This window comes from Sparus aurata, chromosome 14 (genome assembly GCF_900880675.1).
Source record: "Sparus aurata chromosome 14, fSpaAur1.1, whole genome shotgun sequence".
NCBI classification, from domain to species: domain Eukaryota; kingdom Metazoa; phylum Chordata; class Actinopteri; order Spariformes; family Sparidae; genus Sparus; species Sparus aurata.
In genome coordinates this window covers 11,061,529-11,076,715 of record NC_044200.1, presented here as the reverse complement: position 1 = coordinate 11,076,715, position 15,187 = coordinate 11,061,529, and the positions used below count along the sequence as shown (strand labels likewise).

Here is a 15,187-nt window from a genome sequence, read left to right as displayed (position 1 = left end):
CCGGTCTTCTTTGTTGATCTTGGCTCCGAACGTGGCGGCCCGTCTTCCCCGCTATCTGCCCCTGTTCTTCTCCTCTTGTGTGATGTTAATGAGGCCTTTTGGTTTGTAATTAAAAGATGGCCCAGAGATACAGAGAGACTAATTAACCAAGACAAGGCTGCTGGAGAGGGGCTGATATACTGCCAAGCACCAGTCCTCTTCTGAATACAGTACAAATGGTTCATACAAAAAAAAAAGAAACTGTTTATAGTCTGCAAGTCTCAAGGTTTCCAGAATGCCTTTTTTTTTTTTTCCTGAGGCCTAGCGATCACTGTAAATAAAAATGTACTCAGAGTAATTGAATTAGTTCCTGACCTGCTTCATTAGACAGAGTAAGGAATTCAATTAGAAAGTGAGACATATCTGTTGTGTGGCTCGGCTGCACTCCTGATTGTTGGTTGGCTGTCATGTTGGTGATATATTCTAGTCGGAATGATAACCCATTATGATATAAATACGTTTCCAAGTATTTCAACTTAGACCCAGATCTTGAAAGATTTTGCATTTGCTGTTGCAACACTCTCGGTCTGTTAGTTCGTTCCCAGGCTGAATCCTCTATTACACAGGAAGCATGTTTTAGGTTTCCAGCAGCAACAGTGGTTTGTTTAGAGTAAATACAAGAGAAACTGGGCCGCCAGCATGAGCAGCAATATCCGGCGTAGCTGAGCTGGCAGAGAACAGAGCGCCACCTACATACGCTCCGATTGAGTTAACAGAGTTCCCCGCTAACTCCAGAGATGCTGCAGGATAAAGAATAACAGAGATGTGGAGGATCGGGACTGGATTTCATTCTCATGTCGTGCCCGAACCACCTCAGCTCCAAGCGTGTCTGTCTTTCTCAGGAGGAGAAGAGGAAGATGAAGGAGGAGATTGAACGGAGGAGAGCAGAGGCAGCTGAGAAGAGACAGAAGGTGGAAGACACCGTGGACGGGGAGGAGAGGCCCTTCAAGTGTGTCAGCCCTCGAGGCTCCTCTCTGAAGGTGGGTCTGCCATTTCTTACCTCTCGCTTCCAACAGTGTTTCATTTGCAAGTCGACCGTCTGCTATGCCTCATGCTTTGTAGTTATTGTTTCTCTGTATGTATTTAATCCTCAATATGATAACATGGTAGAGTTACCACTCAATATTGGTCGTATTTTATTTTTCAAAACACTGGGCCCTTGATTTCAGGCCATTGCATTGACTTTGGTTGAAACATTCAAGACTTTACTAAAATTACTAAAAGATTGTGCACGAATAACAGTTGTAACATTATGACATCTATTGTGTTGCATTGTTTCGTATGCTAACCAGCTAGCCCCAGCCCAACTGCGTTCAAGCTCCTCTGCGCTAGCAGCGTTAACACTCTGAGCTCGCAGCTGGGACAACTAGCTGCATGGCTAACTGGGCTAACTAGCTAACAGGAGCGACAGTTCGCTACAGTTAGCAATTACTCTGGTAATATGCTGCCCTTTATATATCTTGTGAGTATGAATTCAACAAGTGGCCAGTTCTTACATATTGCACATATAAAAGGCTGACATGATGGGTAACGTTGGCAGATTTTATTTGAAGGAGCTAGACCTGTTAGCTCCCTGACCTAAATGAAAACACTGTCCACAGCTCACTTTTACATGTGTGCAGCTTCCTTGTTATAAAACAGTCTTGAATATTAAAACTGAGGCTAAAGCTGCATGTCCAGGCAAAACATTAGCATTTCCCTCATTTGACGATTCATGCAGAATTTCTTCAGTTGCATTTTAGGGATAGTTAGGCCAAGTATTATAAGTTTGATCAGGAAAACTGTAAAAGCAGAGTGTCATTTTGTATGTAGTAGTAAAGTTTGACCGTCAAATGTCCCCAAATCCAATAAAAAAAACATCAGGACGGAGCTGCTAGGATTCTAGCATTACCCTACCGTCTGGTTATAGTAGCTTCCAGATGTCCACACGGGGGGATATACTTGTCATGAGCTTTTTTCATAATCCGTATCCCCACAAACTGAAATAGTTAATTAAATGTTTCTTGGCATTGGAAGTAATATTGTTGGCAGTAAGCTAGTTAGCCAGAAATGCTAAAAAACACTTAATTCAGCATTTATGTCCTGAACCTTTGTCCCAAAACAACCTTCAAACTATTAAATTGCCAAATATTGCTCTTCCTACAGTCACACAAAGCTTCAACATGTGGCAGAATTTAATGCTTGAAAAGGCCAGTCATGAGCTTCTCACGGGAGCGGTTTGGCGAATGCTCAATTAATCAGCCAAATGTTAAACACAGATAATTCAACAATTGTAACTATAAAACACGTTGCCTGTGTTATATTTGCATCCCACCCAGCACAGTCGCCAGCATAATGGAGTCAATAGAATAGCTCTCCAAAAGCTGCAAATCCCACTCATCCGGCAGTGCAGCAAAGCTCAAGCTAAACATTCAAAATATTTGGGGAGATTAAGTGCCAGATGACCCTCATCTGCCCCCCTCACCTCTTCAGCTCTCTGCATGAGGTGTTATCTGTCTGAGACGAAGGTGTTCATAAATAGAAAGAGCCCCAATGAACCATTTCAGAGATCTGAAAAAGCCAGCCGCTGCCAAATTTGTATTTTTCAATCTGATGTTCACTTTGGAGTTCCGCTGACTCGTTAACCTGTTTGTCACCAGTAACGCTGCACTTGGAAAAGCAATCCAAATCAAGCCATTGTGTGCCCCTCCCCATCCCGTCCGAAGATAAATGGATGTCACGGCTAAGGAACGTTTAATCAACTCAAATGTCCATCCATCCATCCATTTTCATCCGCTTATCCGGGGCCGGGAAGAAGAACGTTAATCACTCAATGTGAATAAATGTTTTCAGTGTTGCCAAAAGCCAACTCCCACACACTGAAATTCGAGGGGGATTTTCAGCCAGTGGAGAAAATCTAATTAGTGACAGTTAGCAGTAATATCCATCTGGCCCGTCCCAGTGAGACTCCAGACTCCAGGCCCGGCTTTAATGGTGTGTGAGCTCTGATCGTACTGGAATCAAGTACTTATAAGTATTTTTCTTTTTGGTCAGTTTTGTAAATAATGTGTTCAACTGTTGCTCTCTACCCCGCTGCACTCAAGACAGGGCTTTACTTTGTGGTCATGTTCACTGTAGGTACATCTGTGTTTGTGTGTCTGTGTGCATCTGGATTTATGTTTCATACATCACACACTGTGTTGTGTATGAACTGTTGATTTGCTGTGTTACACATTTTGTTATGTGACAATGTATAAACATGCCAGAATACAGTTGCATGCCATGTTTTATTGTCCAACGTTGGAATGTTTTTTTTTTAATTCTTTACGCCATACTCTTTTATACCTGAGATAATAGACAGCCAAAGACATGATAAAATTCACATTTAAAGCAGTTATATTATTTTTTGCGTGACTAGAACAAGCTGTAAACACACCACAAATATATTTACCTGATAAAGTTGATATTTAATGTGTTAAAATACATGAGCAAATACAACATGCGCTGTCTGGTGCTGGGTAGTTAGCTATTGTCAGTTTATCAGAGCTTTCTTATTGAAAACAGCTCCCTGTGGCAGCTGGAAAGTTAGGAGTTAATGAAGTTGATATGGCTAATTTCATGTATCAGCAAACACTGACAAATATGGAGCAACGTTAGCATCAATTAGGAATCGTCTTTCTGGTCACTTGGTGAATCTAAATCCAATATTCACTCGCCTTTTTCCTCTGTTTTGGTTTCCACCAACTCCCACGTTCAACAGCTAGCTGTTCGCTAACTTTGTTCGTCTGCTCTCTGGTGCTGAGACAGTAGCATACAGTTGGTTTATCTGAGCGTTCTAGTCTAAAACAGCCTCCTGCTACAGCTGGAAACATGAGTTAATGAAAGCTGAGGTTCTACCTGAGACCATTGGTTTTTGAAGAACCCTTTTTTTGAAAAATTGTTGATGAACCCTTTATGGTTCTAGTCAGCGCTTTTATTCCTAAGAGTGTACAATTAATTCTACTATAATTATATTTGATCCATTGTCCAAGTAAAGTTTCATCTGAGTAACACAGAATATGGAAGGCCGTAAAAGAACACATGAAAATTGACTTATATCGGTCTCACATATTGGTGCTTCTAACTGAACCACAACATTTTTTATTTCTCACTTGAATGTAACATTTTCCAGGTCAATTTCTGCACTGACTTCCAGCCACTGCAGTTCTTTGAGACCTGTCAGCTTTCTATTTTCAAAATTGCATGCATGCCACTGAGAATATACACAGTTTTCTTGACGTATCGTAGCTCCTGTTAGACCAATACAGTCTGAGTGAAGTATGCATTGTTATCAGCAATCACCTCACAGTGGAACACGCAGTCCCAGAAGCTCACCCACATGTTATCAGCAGTAACCAGCATAACCCCGCTCCGTATTGTAGATAAAGTCCAGTCTTCTATGGAAGAGAGGGACGGAGTGGGGATGCAGGGAAGCGATTAGGGTTAACAGGATTACTGTAACTGCGTTCGGATGGCTACAGCTCTTTAAAACGCATCTGAGAATGGGGAATTTCCTGTCGGGGAGTATTTTGGGAACTCCCACATTCGGTAGCAGCCGAGCGCAAGGTCCCTTTTTCACAGGGAGAGAGCTTTTTTCTGCGCTTTCCTCTTTTGTACATTTAAAGGTTTTTTTTGGGAGCGTCCAAGGAACGCATGTGTCGCCCCCCTCTCTTGTTTTTTCTCATATATCATAAACAGTCCTCTGAGATTCCCACAGTCCAACAGCAGAGATAGGAAAGAAAACATGCTGTGTTTTCTCAGTGTGTATGTGTGTGTGTGTGTGCGCCTGACTTTCAGAGGATTTTGCACGTGGAGGGAACAATCTGTTTCATTGTGTGTTGCTGCTCAGGAGACTCCTTCGTATTGAGCATATGAAGAAATTAGTCAAAATGATATATTCACCATGTTTAAGATGCCGTTGCAGTTCAGTGATTAGTTGAGTACATAATGCTTCTCAAGCCATGAATCACACAGAGTCATTTGTGCGTCAACACGTTGATTTATGATCTCAAATCAGGAGTGGGATTAAAGAATGAAACTGCTCAAACAAACAATAAAGGCAGGAGAGAAGCATTGAGATCAAGAGGAGGGCTGGGTCTAACATCTGTTTTAACTCTACTGAAGAGTGAAGGAAAATGTTTGCAGTCATGTATGCATGTGCGGAACATCACTGTAATATTTATTAACTTAAGAGCTCTAATACTCTTTCCCAACAGATCGGAGAGAGGGCAGAGTTCCTGAACAAGTCTGCACAGAAAAGGTAAAGACATCCAAACATATGGTTTTGCTCCCAGTGACAAAGCATGTTAAACCTTACACTCCTGTGCTGCTGAGTAGAACAAATGTACCCTGGAGTTGAAGTTTCGTTCCTCACTCGGGGGGGTTGCAAGTTTGTTTCTCTCAAGGCGCTAAAGATGAAATGCTTGACCACACTGTGAATAATATTCAAAGTGGTCCCCTGCTGTGTGTGTATAACTATTTGCTCTCACCCAGCAGCTCTGTGAAGGCGGCTCACTCTCCTGTGGTGTCCAAGATAGACAACAGGCTGGAGCAGTACACCTCGGCTGCTCAGGTTAGCATGCCTTCAACTGTGGCGCTGCAAAAGATGTTTCACTCAGTCACTTAGTTATCAGTTATCATATAAGTCTGTATACTTAAAAATACATGTTTGAATCATCTCACCTAGTTTGAGTTGATCCTTTTTCATCATCTGTTACACTTCATCCAAATAGGTGGCTCACTTTAACGTGAAAAGCCAACTCTGTGTTTGTGCAGCTTCCAAAAACAACATTCTTCTTTTATCGTCTCACTAAAAGCAGTGGGTGCTTCTCAGTCAGGAGGACAGTATAAAACTGAGGCCTGAGGTCATCCTCACTGAGGCGTCAACACCATGAGTCACATTGAAAATATGATTTATGACAGGTTGGAAATAAAAATGAGAGAAATCTATAAAACCCTGAATTTTGTTACCCATAAAATTGGCAAAAAATTGATTCGCTGATCTGATTTCAGTTTTAGTACTTAGTGGTCACACATAAGCAGTCACGACTAGCGCTGCATGCTGCTCCCTCATGCTTATTCTTTTTAAAAGAGCTACATGTAAGAATTTCGGCGTAAAACGTTAAAGAAATAACTTAAATTATGAACATAATGCAGAGAAATGTGTAAAAAACACTGTACTGCGTTGTAGAGATGTACAATCTACTGATGTTAGCATGCTCGTCAGCTAGCCCTAGCCTGGCCTGTGTCTGAGCTCACAGTCCTGAGTGACCTTCGACAGGTGGCCGAATCCTACATATTGCATCTTTTAAGTATCTCTCTTGATTTGAATACCAAAAGTCATATTTCTAAATGCACTTAGAAACTGTAAGAGTTTGTTGCCATCATTATTTGCACTTCTGTGTTTTTTTAATCTAATGAGGTATCCGAGCTTTGATGTGAGCAGCCGTCCCTGCCGTTCACCAGTTTAAACCCACCACTTTGTCTCAGCAGAGAGAGAACAAGGAGTCTCGATCCCCTCGCTCCGGAGCGGCCGATCTGCCCCTGGTCACCGACAACATACGGAGCATCAAGAGCATGTGGGAGAAAGGCAACGTGTTCAGCTCGCCTGGAAGTGGAGGGAGCACATTCAAGGTAAAAAGAAAAAGGAATGGTGGAGGCTCTGAGAAACTTTTCGGTGTGTGTGTGACTGGAGCAGCGAGAGACAGAGAGAGAGAGAGGAAAGAGCCCAATACACTGGCACTTCCTGCTCAGCCCCGCTGACGATGACGACCAAGCTTTGCTGACCTTTGACCCTATCCAAACAGGAAGCAGCTGTGATGAAGACAGGCGTGGCGGGCCGCATCAACGACTGGCTGAATAAAACCCCAGAGAGCGGCAAAACGTCAGGAGGAAGGCCAGCGGTAGGTCGCCGCTGCGAGGAAGTGCAGTACATGCAGTGTACAGAGAAATACTAGAGAAAAATGTAAAGCCTGATTGACCTGAATACATGTAGATTTCTGTAAATTTGTTTTAACTTATCAAACAAATTTTTCTTTAAATCTCAGGATCTACACACCTGCTTTAAATGCCCTGTAAAACATTTCTTTGGTAGATTTAGTGACAACCCCAAACAGTACTGAAGGGGCTGAATAGCTGAAATTGGGGGGCTTTTTCTATTATCAACAATACTTTAAAGGTGCAATTTGTAAGAGGTTTAGTTTATAACTTTCTAGAAATAAAGTACAGTTATCTTCAGAATATGAAGAAGTAACAGGTTTGACCTTTTATCAAACACATCTTTGGCTCGTGTTGTAAATCATCTACCAAAGTTAGCATGCTAATCAGCTAGCACCGGGCCTGAAAACCTCTCCCAGCTGACAAAAGGTCCTGTGCAAGTTGTGAACGCCAACTCTCCAGCTGGCTGCACGGCTAACTGAGCTAACAAGCTAACAGGAGCTACAGTCATAAACAGAATACGGTTAGCAGCAGTTAGCTACTCTGGTTATATGCTGCTCCTATTTGTTTGGAGATCAACTGGTGGTTGATTCTTTATACTGTAGAAGTTGACAAATTAATGTAACTTTTAGTCTGTTCAAAAATGTTTAAAAGCTCCTTATGTGGATATTATTTTGGATTACTGAAATTTGGAAATAAAAAGATCACAGCCACTGTAAACAAACATGTTACATAAAGATACGTAAGAGAAACGATGTAACCCAATAATCAAAAAATAACAAAGTACATCATAATTTGATACTTAATTCTGCAACTATACAGAATGTTACATAAAATCACAGTCATCTTTACATGTTATCAGCCCATATTTCTCCTGTTATGATACAAGGATTCAGTAGAAGAGTCAGATAAAAATCTGAGCTGCATTCACTCCACACACGTTGGTCAACATCATAATAAATTTTAGTACTCTGACTCAGATATCCGCCATTCGGTATCATTGTTATTATAACAACGTCACATTACCGTTGCTTATGTTCTGTCCACTAGATGTTTTATAATCATTTTCAAATGATGCAGTGGAGCCAGTCGGGCCAAGATACTATCTTTCTGGCACCACCTGGTGGACGTAGAGGGAAATCACTCAGGAAGTGTCTGAGCTTGCTGCAGTCCCCTCTCACGTCTGTCACATACATCACAGACCTGGCATCAGTTTGTTATGCAGTGTCACTCACGCATTTTATCTCAAGCTTATCATAAGCTTTGCTCGAAGACGAACTGGGAGCTTTTTTTCAGTCCCGCTCATGTGTATCACGCCTCTCTTCACCCTTATCTACAGTTGAGCCAAATATTTATGTTAGAGCTTTTAATGTCGCAGATTATGGCTTGAAAAGGTAACACATGGCAGGAAAAGGAAACTTTAGATACAAGTGTCCACCGCAAAGTTCTATGCATTGTGGTGGGACGACTTAAAAAGAGGATTGCCTCAGACTTTTAGTGAAAGTGCTATTTTCCACATCCTCCACACAAGCACCTCTCTACCTGACAGCATCTATCAACCTTTGCTCTCATACCTTGAGCTCCCTGTCCTCCTCTACATCTCATACTCGCACTCCGCCATTTGCCACAATATGACGGCTATTTTTCAAATTGACCCGCAGGAGGTCGAGCACCACTGACATAACGCGTTGTCTTTGACAGGACCTGAAGCCTGTCGACGTCACCAACAAGAGGAGTCTATGGGAAAACAAGGGCGCCTCCCCAACCAAGGTAGCTATGATTCATTTCAAACTATTCACCAGTCCAGTACCAGTCTCACCCATCGGGGGGAAAATCCACTCCGTGGCATGCCCTGGAGGATATCCAGATGAAGCTTCAGCTGTGCCAAATTGGTTGGTGGTCTTGGAAGGATTTCCCGTGGTTTCTCCTGGCTTTCCAGTTGTTGTCAATCAGGAGGGTTTTTTGCCTCAGTGATGTCGGTGGAATATTAAGATGATCTCACAACATTTTGACCCTGGCGTTGCAGCTAAGGGAGTAACAATCACTTGTGTTTGTTTTTTGTTTTTTTTAAAGAACTCTCATAGCTAGTTGACCTCACCATTAAATCTGGAATAAGCCTGGAGAGGTAAAAGAGTACATTGTTTCCTCAAAGCACGTATCACAGAATGAGCTCACACTCTGCTGTCACGCTGTCGACTGTTTTTTTTTTTGTTTTTTGTTTTTTTCGCCCTGCGTTGTTGGCTGCTCTGCTGCTGTTGGACACTGCCGCTCATTTTAATCACGGCGATCATATCTAAGAGTCGTGATTTGACAAATGCGTCTTGCATTCCGTGTAATTTTCTGGCAGACTCTCTGTTTAATATTATTCATGTTCCATAAAGGATGTGATTATCCGCATTTCTGTAAATATTGAGCAATAAACATCAGCCGCTTTCCAAAAAATGCACAGAGGGCATTAAGGAGTCTTGTAAAGCACGTCCGCCAGATGTTCCAAGTGGCGTAAAAGCGCAAGGAACAAAGCGAACACATCAACCGAGCCATAGTAAAGGCAATTTTAAGGGATTACGCCGTCGACTCCATTAACACCCATAACTCGTTAAAGCCGACTCAAACGAGATCCAGAAGATTACGGTTTGGTGTAAATTCTGCGTCGTAAAAAGAGAAAAAACTTCCACAGTGCGCCTGTTGTCCAACTGCTTTTTTTTTTTCTTTTTTTTTTTCTTCACGAATGGCTGAATCACATCACCGCTCCTTCTTCTGACAACCACAAATCACAGCTCTCAGCCCAGCTTCACTTTATACCACCTTAATGCAGAAACTGTTTACAGCATCCTTTACAAGTTGGGCGCCTTGCTGGGTTGCGCAGTATTGAATCACTGTTATCACCTCACATTTTCAAACAAGTCCGACTGTGTATAAACTTATCTTATCTTTACCCCTATACATAGGAAAAGCTGTGTTCATGGAGCTGCATAGTAGTTGTCAAACCAAAGATTTTATAATAAAGTGCGACAAGGAGGTTCTACCTAATCAGCCTCCTCTAGTATAAACTTTCCTGCCTTCTTTCCTTCCTTCCTACCCTGCTAGTAGTGTGCTCCTGCAGCCAGCAGCTGCAGCTCAGGCTACAGGCTGTGGTCCGCCACATTGAGTGGTGGAGCTGGAGGGCACCAGGCGGTGGTCTGCGCTGACGTAAAAAGGGCCCTGGACAGGAAAGGTAGCGGTTAGCGACCTTGTCATTAGCTAACCGTGCTATGATGTGATGTCAGTGAAGGCAAGATGAGCAGGATAGCGACTGGTGAGGGAGATCTGGAGAGTCTGTGTAGGTGGAGATGTAAAGATCAGAAGTTGGTCGAGGCACTAGCTCCCTTTCTGCATCCGTCTGCATCTGTGCTGCCTTATTACCTTCCTGTCTTCGTGTCTTGCAGGTGGCAGGCAGAGGGGAGACCAAATCAGTCGCCAACGGTGAGTTCTTACGAGGCAACAGACTCTTGGAGCTTGTGAATGGGTGTGAAAAAAAGACACACAAATGGATGGGCAGGCGGGGGGAACTTGTGGCTCCCAAGAAACATCGCCTTGCTCTTAGCTTGGCCACAATGGGTTTCCTTCTTTTTTTTTTTTTCATTTTTCTAATTGCTTTCAGAAAACAAAACACAGGGGATTTTCTCAGCCCATAAAGGAGCGCTTAATCCTTTAGTTGAGGTTTAAAAAAAAAAGAAATGGAAAGAAAAAAAATTTTGTGAGATTTTTATTGACTCTATCAGTGACTATATGCTTTTAAATGCACACAGGCAGCTGACAGTGCTTTGATTTAAAGATAGAAAGGGAAGGGAAAGATAACTGACCCTGCTCTAGCTACACTGTGGAAAAAACTTGGAACTCAAGCCACCAGTAGATGTCACCAGTGCAGCGAGAAAACAAACACAATCCCTCACTGGCTTCCCACCAGCGAACATTTTACAGTTGTCTTCATGAACTAGAACTTTTGCAAACAGTAATCACAGAGTTTCCAACAGAATGGCGTTTACCTAAAAGCATTTGTATTTTACGAATGAGACAATCAACTGTCTTTTTCAGAATATAATATACATATTGTGGCTTTTAAACATCCACCTCAGTGTACGCATAAAAAATAAAGGTAAAAAATGTTAAAAATACTTAAGTAGCCGTTAATATACCTGGGCCCAAGTAAAGTCTACGTGTTGGTAACACCAAATTATTACAGAGAATGAAGGTGCGGCCATCTCCTTAAGTAAGTTGTCATATCTCTAGCACTTTGATTTATACGACACCATGTGCCTCAGAACACATCACGCACCTATCATACCACCAGCTTGCCGTTTGGCCTTTTGCGACGCAGCGTTTTAAGGATGCCATTTAAACATTGTTTGCTATTTTAAAATCTGATCTAAGTGCAGCCTCCTCCTCCTTTTGTCCCCCCAGTTGGCAGAAGAGAGATTTTGGCCTTGAGGGATTCCGTACATGTCTCCCTGTGTGATGCATATTCAGCGCACAGGATCACACACACACACAAACACACACACATATACACACCAATCTCACCTCTGTAAACCCACTCGACAGCCATCTCGACGCCACTCGAACCTTTCAGCCTTTCCACTCATGTGCACGTCCACTTGTGCTGCTCAGACCACAGCCGTGCCTCCTCGGAGGGCTGCCAGCCCAGTTTGTCAGATTAATGGTTGGCATGTTGGAGATTAGCACGCCATCACAGTCTGACAGAGGATCACAAAGGGCTTTGTGTAGATTTTGGATTTCTTGCTCTTAGTTGGCTGCAAGACCTTACAGATATTTGACACCAGCACAATGGACCATATACAAGCCAGCAGCCACACACTCTCCACATGCTTGGGTCTAGTAGAGAACTTAGGGGGCTTAATAGAGAACTTCCTAAGTCATTTTCACCATTTTGAGGAAATGTAAATACTTTTGATTGATGATCAAGCAAACAGCCTCTATAATATCCCTCTCAGAGTCCGACTTGTTAATGGAATCACAATGATAAGACCATTGAACCAGAAACAGATTAAAAGCAGAAGAATTATTTTGATTCTTTGTGTGGAAAATTGAAAAGAGGAGGGGGGAAATTTAAAGGAAGCGTCAAGTTGCCTTTAAACTGCATGTTAACTGCATGACTTCAACACTTCACCCTGGTGTTTGTTGCTTTGTTTGACCTTCTGTGCCACAATGTCAGAGTCATGAACCCACACCTGTCTGCAGCCACTGACTGACTCATTGTTCTGTCTCCCACCAGGTATGGGCCACTAATGTCTTGAAGGAGCCACTAAAGCTGGGGACCACGACAATCCAAGACTCTTCCTATGACTTTGTCTTAAGAACCAAATAATGATCACATCCTAAGAGGGACCCCACGAAAAAAACGGAGGGACAGGAGAGACGCTGTCCAAGCACTGTACCGAAAACAGCATCATATTTTTGTACGGTTGCGACGTATAGTGCCTTTGCACAATGATTTTTTTTTTTATTTTTGCTTTCTAAAAGAAACAAAATGCTGTGAAATTTGGACATTTGTAATTACTATTACTAATTACTTAATACAATCCTGCCAGGAAGAAAAAAAAAACCCAAACAAATTAAATTTAGATTTATCTGTTTGTGCTCCATGCCGATAGAGCGGTTGAGATAAAAGTTTCCACATTCCAAAGAGATGGGTGAAATCAGTTCTCCCCCTCATACAGTACATTTTCCATCTCTTCTTATTTTTTTTTTTATTTATATTTAAAGCAAAAGCTTCACACATTGCTATTTTATTCAACGTTCACCAGTTCAGGATAGAAATATAAGCACTTCTAGAATTTAGCTGAGTTCACTTTTATTATGTCTTACCAATAGTGCAGCAATGGTCTGAGTAATATATGTTAGCACATGTGATGTTTTTGAATATGACCTATCATACTGTATCTTATATAACATCTTTATACTCGTAACAAAAGGTATTTTTTGCTTTTTTTGTATCCAGAGACTATTCACCAACAGGCAGTTATTTCGGGTGGTGATAGGAGTGTTCAATATTCAGAAGGCCATTATGACTTTTATTATCCTTTATGTCATTTTATTTATGTTTTGATGTGTCTCGTCCTTTTTTCTACTCCTAGCTGTTTTTGTAGCTTTTTTGTACCTGTTGGTTCACTTTAAAATCTCGAGACATTCCTCTTAAAAAAGCAGGCGCGTGAGGCACCTTCGCTGCTTAGTAGCTGTAGGTTTTATAACGTAGGAAAAATCGGCAAACCAACTCTTTCTTAAAGTCCACCAATTTCACACATTTAAAAGTGTGTTTACACGTCTTGAGGAGTACTGCTGCATATATGGGGGGAAAAAAGTAGTAGCATAAAGCCTTTTGTGGCTCCAGAGGAAGCTGCATGTAATCTTTTGTAAATGACTTCCAGTGATGTCACTTAGCTGCTACGTTGCATTGTTGGTAATGTAGGCATTGGGATACAAAAGGTGATATCTCTGGTTCTGCTGTATCAATTTTGATCATTTGAATTATCATTTAAACGATGAGTCAAACAATGTCATAGAAGGGCAGTGCTACACCAGTGCTCCTACATTGCCCACAATGCAACTGGGCTACTCAGCAACATCACTTGAGGCAATTCACCAGATTACATTCAGCTTCCCCTGGAGCCACAAAAGGCTTTATACTTCTTTTTCCACATATGCAGTAGAATTCCCCAAGACCTGTGAATACTCTCTAATGTGTAAAATTGGTGGAGTTACCCTTTAATCTGCCTTCTTTATTGCCTCTATGCACACTCTTCTGCTCAGCGATGACTTTCTTATTGAGGGCATGCAAAGTAAAGCCAAGGTGCCTAAGCATATAGCAAGATACTATTACAGTACAAGGATATTTACCACTATGTAATTTCTTCTGGCCTTATGATTGCAATGATAGCATTTACGACAGCTGAGGTACAGTACGCGATAGCCTCAAAGCAACTTAGTATCATTATTAAGACTTGTTTCTCTTTCACTGATGTTGTCTTAAGTAGCACATTCCCTCTCATAGTTCTTGCGCGTTGCAAGCTTTTGATAATATGAACGGTTTGCCGGGGCATTAGATTGATCAATGTTACTGCTCAAAAGTCTGACAATCACATTCCATGGCTCCTGAAAAGAGCAGGGGAGCTCGACCAAAATACTTTGAAGTGTGATTTAATGTGACTTTTCTGTTTCGTTTTTTTGTTTCATACAGTGGTTTCATAATGCCATATTGTTTTTTTTTTTTCCTTTTGGTTTTGTTCTTTTTTTTACAACTTTATGTCCATTTTATGTTTTTTAAAAGTTCTTTTATTTCCATGTTTAACCAGACACTTGTTGTTTGTGTAGTGCTAAGCCTATGCAAAAACACACTATCTGTAGTCTCTCTAAACACTCCCAATGTCATACAAGTGGGCAGTTTCCAACTGGATGAATGTTTTAAACATTGTACCCTTGACTCAAACGACAGCAATAAAGACATTGAGGTATTCCACATTGTTAAGTTTCCTTCCGTAACTCCAACACTTCACTACAGGCTACATTGTAATCCTTGGCTCAGCTTTAAAAGGACAGACCGAGGGCTCAATCATTGTCAAGTCCTCTGCTGCGTTCAAGTGCTGTTAGGAATATTGTAAAAGGAAGTTGCAGCCCTAGTAGCACATAGCACATGTTTACTGTAAGCATGTTTAAAGGACAGAATAAGGACCCGGTCCTTGGCAAGTCCTCCGCTGCCATAAGTGTTGTCAGAAATATTGTAAAATTGGTCTTTGCCAACGTGAATGAAGGATTTTATCATAATCAAGAAGTGGTAGAAGGTTAGTGGTAAAAGTCAGGCACCATTTATACTGCTGCGCTAAAAGATTTGTCATTAGTAGCCTCGGTGAATAGCATACATTTGGTTCTGTCTGAATTTACCACTTATCAACCAAATAAACGAGTAAATGTACACTACTGCAATCACAAATATGTTAAAAATGTATTTTATGTTGTGACAATGCTGTGCCTGTGTTCTAGCTAGGTTTAGGTACAAAACACTTCGGTTGTGGGCAGGGAAATAGCATGTTTAGGCTTTAAGTAACTGTTTTGGTTGCCACAAACATGGCTGGAAATGTTCCAGAGGTCACCTTAAAAAGTATTCACTTGTTTCAGACTGTTGAAGGTAATAAACATTCAA

General features: G+C 41.6%; 1 protein-coding gene across 12 annotated transcripts in view; it reads left to right on the top strand.

Annotated features, from left to right (window-relative positions):
• Positions 1 to 14,506, top strand: part of cald1a (caldesmon 1a) — a 63,542-nt gene extending 49,036 nt beyond the window's left edge. For 6 of the 12 annotated variants that reach the window (XM_030439709.1, XM_030439707.1, XM_030439713.1 and 3 more), the window contains 8 exons: positions 882 to 1,019; positions 5,274 to 5,317; positions 5,554 to 5,629; positions 6,547 to 6,690; positions 6,864 to 6,959; positions 8,695 to 8,763; positions 10,419 to 10,455; positions 12,266 to 14,506. In XM_030439709.1, coding sequence (XP_030295569.1) covers positions 882 to 1,019; positions 5,274 to 5,317; positions 5,554 to 5,629; positions 6,547 to 6,690; positions 6,864 to 6,959; positions 8,695 to 8,763; positions 10,419 to 10,455; positions 12,266 to 12,279 — 618 coding nt within the window. In that variant the 3' untranslated portion in view covers positions 12,280 to 14,506. The other 6 variants (XM_030439710.1, XM_030439714.1, XR_003986686.1 and 3 more) reach the window with 5 other exon arrangements.
• The last annotated feature ends 681 nt before the right edge of the window (positions 14,507 to 15,187 follow it).